We start from the raw sequence: 6,000 nt of genomic DNA on the forward strand, positions 1-6,000 counted from the left end.
CTTGTTTACTTCTGTGCTAAGCTCTGTGTTTGTGCTTCTCTTAGGGCGCTCCTGGGGCACCGGGAAGGAATGGCCAGAAGGTACCACGGCTTCCATTATTATCTGTATTGCCTTCGAGGCCCCCAGTGGGGCTCCACAGTGCTAGGCGCTGTACACATACACACAGTGGTTCCTGCTGCAAAGAGGCTCTCCCACAGCTCTGATTCCCAGTCCCATGTCTCAGTTCCCAGCGAAAGTAACATAATTCCTTTAGTGACCTACAGCCAGGAGAAAATGAATCTGATTCTCCAGTGCCTTGCCTCTCTGGCCATTATCTACACCAGTGCAAACCAATTCTGATCCAGCTACACTAGGAAAATTGGGACCGGGGTTCTCTGCTGGGATCACGCACCGCAGTGGTAGCAAACATTCACTTTTCTGACTGGTCCCTTCTAGTCTCAAAACCAACTGCAGCGGGCATGACGCATGGGGGGCAAGTACATGCCCCATTCTAGCTGCAGCCTCCTCTTGGGCAGCAAAACTTTCCGCATGAGCGGTGTCGTGGCCCAATTGCAACCTGAGTGGTTATATCTTGTCAACCTGCTGTTGTTGTGCGGAACAGGTGAGGCACTCCATCCCAGAAGTGGCAGCATTTCAGTGGTAGGTGAGTGATCCCTGTGTCTGTACAGTTTGTTAAAACCCTTTGGGAGCCTGCAGGATGCAAGGTACTGTAGGAACAGGTGTTAAGTATGAGATTTGATTCACCTTTGCTCAGACGGCTTTATGTGTTTGAGGAGTGAGGAGCCCGTCTCTGTGCTTCCCCCTTGTGGCCCAGCCAGACATTACTCACCCTGTCGCAGTGTCTCTGACAGTAAGTCGCTGCCTATCGCAGGGTCCAGTGCAATGGGCTTCAGCCCTCCAGCTTAGGCATGCTTGAGTCCCACCCCCTCTGAGTCTCGCAGTCCCAAAATATAAGCAAGTTATGAGCTCACAACAGGGCCATCTGAGGAGTCTTCATCAGCACCCCAGGCTTCTGCTCTGGGGCTGTCTTCAAACAACCCCCGTTTGGTCAGTTGCCCGGATCAGCCATCCCATCCACAGGGAGACTCAGCCAGGTGGCCAGCTGTCCCCGACTCCTGGCTGTAACCAGGCTCCTCTCCCCAAGAGAGCAGAACTCTGATCTTCTGCCTGCTCAGCCCTGCACTAAGCTGGGCCTTCTCCTTTGAACTCCCCTCTCCACACCTGACATTGGCTGCAGATGTAGCAGGGTGGGGCTCATTGGAGCCACAGACCCTCATTAAACCCCTGCCAGCCAGAGCGGGGCCTGTATGCCGCAAGACAGAGGTCGTTTTATTCTCAGTGAGTACGAAAATATCTTTGGTGCAAGTTGGTTTTGGGAGTGAACTCTAGCCAGCAACACGGCTTGTTCTGAGGACAAACAACAGGCCAGACCCTCAGCTGGAGCAATGGCGCAGGTCAGTGCACAGACTCTAGGCACCCTGACAACAGTTACATACAAAAGCACAGAATATCCCCTGCCAGCAGAATCCAGGAAAACATTAACTTCCCAGCCTGTCGCTGAGAAATCCCACAGCAGCTTTATCCCCACCTGAAAGACCCTGCCGTCAGTGCCCTTGTCAAATAGATGGGTTTTGACAGTGATTTAAATCCCATCCCCTGCTCTGCAACAGAAATCATACTGCTGCTAGTCCCCGCTCTGACCTTTGCTTTCTGTTTTAGGGCGAACGAGGATACCCCGGTCCCCGAGGGCCACCGGTAAGAATAGAAAAACAATTAGCAGCACGGAGTATCAGGCAAAGCAAGGGTCAGAAACCTCATCCTGGGCCCCAAGTCCCCACTGCCTTGTTCCTTGGGCAAGTGAGTGTGAAATTCAACGGGTCTGATTCGTTAGCACTTGGTTCCCACTGTGTTTGGGTGTAAATGGCCACACAAGGTTCAAGGCAGTGGAGAATCAGGCCCCAGGGATCTGAGAAAGTATCTAAGGTTAGCCTGATGCTGGGTGTGTCTCACAAGTGTGCGCACCCCCCTACACACACACCCCCTCCCCACAATTCATCTATCTTATTTTAGTAGGCATTAAACCCAGACAACATGCTCTGCCCTGGACAAGACACAAAATAAAGACATTCCCTGTCCCAGTGGCTTACAATCCAATGAATAGACACAATGGGAGAAGATGGGAAGCCTAGAGGAAGGAGTAATTTGTACACATATGGTCAGATCCCCCTGTGGTGTAAACTGACGCAGCGCCATGGATGTCAATGGGCTCTCCCCAGCTGGTATAAATCAGTGTAGCTCCATCGACTTTAATGACTAACAAAGACTCCTCTGACCAGGGAACTTTCTGTTCATAACGAGCAAGGCCGGGCCCACAGAATCTGCCTGACTTGAGCCCGCCCATGTGCATCCTAGCAATGGTGCAACATTACCCCACAAGAGGGAGTTCTCAGCAAATCCATCCTGAGGTGAGAGGAGGTACCTAGCAGCACCCAGCAGGGCAGTCCTTAGGCATATGCGCTGTGTAGGGCACCTGAAAATTTGGGGTCCCCCGGGGTCTTAGTGTCCACCTGCCTGGCTTTCCTATCCCTGTTCTGACCCTTCCTGCAGGCTCCCACAGCTGGCTGCTGCAGGCTGGTGAGTCTTCCTCAGGAGGGGATCTAATAGTTAAAAGAGAAAAAGCCCTCCAGCCTGCCAGCCCTATTAGCACAACATTGAAATTGTTAAAGAGTCATTCAAGTGGTAATGAAGCCATTTAACAGGCATTTGCCAACGCCCAGGTATCTACTGTCAGTTTCTGAATTTACTGACAAAAACAGTTGCGCATGACTGTAATATTTACTCAGAACATGTCAGGCTACAGGACCTTAGTTTCAAATTTGCTTTAAAAATATTTCATTAGTGAGTTGAAGATTATAAAATCACATCTCTAAAAAATCCTTGCATGGATTTTTAGATGCACAATCATCTTTAGCCTTAAATGCTTAGATCTTCAGACATATAGTTTTTTAAATAAATCCTTCAAAAGACCACCTTTATCTAAAATACCCATTTTAATTAATATAGTAAAAAAAACTTGCTTCCAAAGTCTTCCTGTCCTTTCTGTCCATCCCTTTCTCCCTTCAGCCCCTCTCCCCCCACCCCCGCATTGAAGAGAGCCCTTAAAGGGACAACACCCCTTTCCTTCCAGATAGCTGGACAAAGAGTTTCCCTTTCTTTACTTCTGACTATATGATGAATTAGTTTTAAGAGAACCCTCCAGCAAAATCAGTACCTTAGTAAGATATAAAATCCTTTGTTCTGCCTAAAATCTTTGGAAACATATTTTTTAAAGTTGATGAAATTTCATAAACTTGTGTATTGTTATGGAGATCATACACAGTAAATTAGTGTTCCTTTTGTAAAAGCAATGAACATTATGAACACACTAAACCTCTGTGACTGATGAATTTAAATTAATGGCTTTGTTTCAGTGAGTTAAATATGTAGTAATCTGGAATGATTACTTTACAAAGGCTTAAGAGTACATTTAAAATATAAAATCAGCTTAGAAATACTGAGTAAGAAAATGTAAAACAGAGAAGAGCTGCATCACGTATTCCATAATATTTAATGTTGTATTCAGCAAGACAGCTGACTCACCCTTACTACAAAGTTTTTGCAAACAGATGTCTGACAAACTTCAGGGCATATCAAAAACCCTGTGAATGACATTTTTTATTCCCAAGTTTAGTGCTTTTAATTAGGTACTTTCTGCATGTCCACTCTGGGAGAGGGAGAGGGAGAGGGTACGGGGATCTCTGCGGGGAACTGTGACTCTCCAGCACCGTGAGGCGGGCCGGGGGTCTCGTTATCCTTTGCTGTCTCGTCCCTTCCTCCTCCGGCCAGGCTCTGAGCTCGGGCTGCCGTCGGGCATAGGGGCACCAGTTTAATAATACTGTGTAGGGCCCCATAAATCCTAAGGACGGCCCTGGCACCCAGCCAAGTAGAGCCTCTCCTACATGCAACCAGCCCTTTCCTGCCACTCTCCCCCCTTCCCTGAACACAACCTCCGTCAGGCTGGCATTGATCAGCTGCGACATGGCGTCATTGTTACCTCCATGAGTCAGGGTCTGGGGTATGCTGAAACAAAACCCTGGACATATTTATGTTTGGCCAGCACGGGAGCCTGGCCAGTCCGGTCTGAGCCACTGGGACAGAGCTCTACGCTCACAGCGAGCCTCTCTTTTCTCTCCCCACAGGGTCCTCCGGGCTCCTTTGACTTCCTGCTCCTGATGATGGCCGACATCAGGAATGACATCATTGAACTACAGGAGAAAGTGTTTGGCCAGCGCCGGAGGATGGAGTTTGAGATGCCGTCTGCCAACAGCAGGGACTCTGAGGTGCACGAATGGGGATCCGGCCAGGAGGAGCTGCTGCGGGGGCCTAGACCCACGCGCTCAGCCACATGACTAGGTGGCAGACACCCGCTCCCCTGCAGCTGGACTCAGGAGTCGCCCGCGCTCCAGAGACATTGCTTGGACACATGATGCTCCAGGATGTTTCGTGGTTGCCAGACACTGCAGCTGATTCGTCCCCTTGGGCCAAGCTGATCCACCCATCACAGTCGCTGTCCAGAGCAGAGAGTCTATTTATTATGAATGCTAAATGTTATATTTTTACACTAGAAAGAATGGAAAAGGGGTATTTTTATAAAGGTGCTTTTCTGTCTCTTTGGAAAAGATGAGACATTCTCCAGATGCAGTGAGGAAGCCCTGGATTTGCTTCTCCACAGCAGCTCAGTTTCTGCCAGCAGTTTATATCCAGGGGAAATGTAGGGCAAATGAGCTGGAAGGAAGGAGTAAAACACAGAGGGCCTGATTCTCTTCTCACTCCAGTTTTACACCAGGGTCACTGTGTTGATTTCACTGAGGTTGCTCCTGGTTTACCCTAGTGTGAGTAGAAAATCAGGTGCGGATAAAATCTCAGATCCCTGCTGATGTGTCCAAGGGAGAATTCTTTCCTGACTTCAGATCTGACCCTCTGTGTAATCTTACTCCAGAAAGCTCGGTGTAACACCTACTCGGTATGATGCTCTGTCCCTCGCTAGCGATGGCATGTTGATGAGGCTGCTACAGCTGGGTCTTTTAGCTCAGACAACGGAAGCTTATGGTTCCAGATCCCCACTGCCAGTAACCCACTTGGTAGAAAGAGAGAGAGGCAGAAGACTAAGGGCAATTAGTAAAAGCTCACTGTACATCCAGGGCCCTCCTCGCCTGGGGAGCTGGTGTCACTCTTAGCCCTGGGATTTCATCCTAAGGAACTGCGAGCACAGGTTACGTCCATAAATACTAAGGGCGAAATGCAGCTGTGAATCAAAGCTGTTATCATTTTGCACTTTTCCTCTTGTAAATGACACGAATCTGGTCTTGCATGCCCTTACCAGAGATGGCAATGGAAATAACTGCAAACAGAGGAAAGTTATCAGGTTCCTTCTCCAGCTCGCTGGATCTGAGGAGAATGTTGTCAGAACATGAACAAGGGAATGAGCCCCTCATACTCTCTAATAAAGGCCCGCTAATGGGTTGCAGTCTAAGTGTTACTAAACCGACAAGTGAATTCCATGCGTGGAGAGCGAACTCAGGGGTTCCAGAGAACTCCATAGACAAAACTCTCCAGTAGGTGGCAGCTGGTGTTTTGAAATCCACCCTTGATTTTAGCACAGAGGCATGAACGCCTGTAATTTCTGCATAAGTGAAACTCTTGTCAGGCTGCACTGGCTCCCACAGAGCCAAAGCGTGTGAAGGAAACCATAGTGCGCTCATTATGTACAAACAGAAGGCTAGGCTCTTACACAGACACACTGCCACTCTAAGGGGGATGGAGGCTGCCTTCAGATGTGTTCTGCTAAAGATGTTATTCCTCTAACAGAGGAGTAGAGAAGCCAGTGGTGAGGCTTGGCTGGAGAGTGAGGAGTGCGGTGGAGTATGTGGCAAAAGTCCAACTCTCACCCCACACCTACAC

General features: G+C 48.9%; 1 protein-coding gene across 5 annotated transcripts in view; it reads left to right on the top strand.

Moving 5' to 3' along the window:
- LOC101945789 (collagen and calcium-binding EGF domain-containing protein 1-like) overlaps positions 1-5,576 on the top strand; it is a 38,051-nt gene extending 32,475 nt beyond the window's left edge. For 2 of the 5 annotated variants that reach the window (XM_042843703.2, XM_042843705.2), the window contains 3 exons: positions 45-80; positions 1,720-1,857; positions 4,239-5,576. In XM_042843703.2, coding sequence (XP_042699637.2) covers positions 45-80; positions 1,720-1,857; positions 4,239-4,448 — 384 coding nt within the window. In that variant the 3' untranslated portion in view covers positions 4,449-5,576. Of the gene's footprint in view, positions 1-44; positions 644-1,719; positions 1,858-4,238 lie in introns of all 5 variants that reach the window. The other 3 variants (XR_010591097.1, XM_008174429.4, XM_042843704.2) reach the window with 3 other exon arrangements.
- Positions 5,577-6,000: the final 424 nt, after the last annotated feature.

This window comes from Chrysemys picta, chromosome 10, assembly GCF_011386835.1.
Source record: "Chrysemys picta bellii isolate R12L10 chromosome 10, ASM1138683v2, whole genome shotgun sequence".
Classification (NCBI taxonomy): domain Eukaryota; kingdom Metazoa; phylum Chordata; order Testudines; family Emydidae; genus Chrysemys; species Chrysemys picta.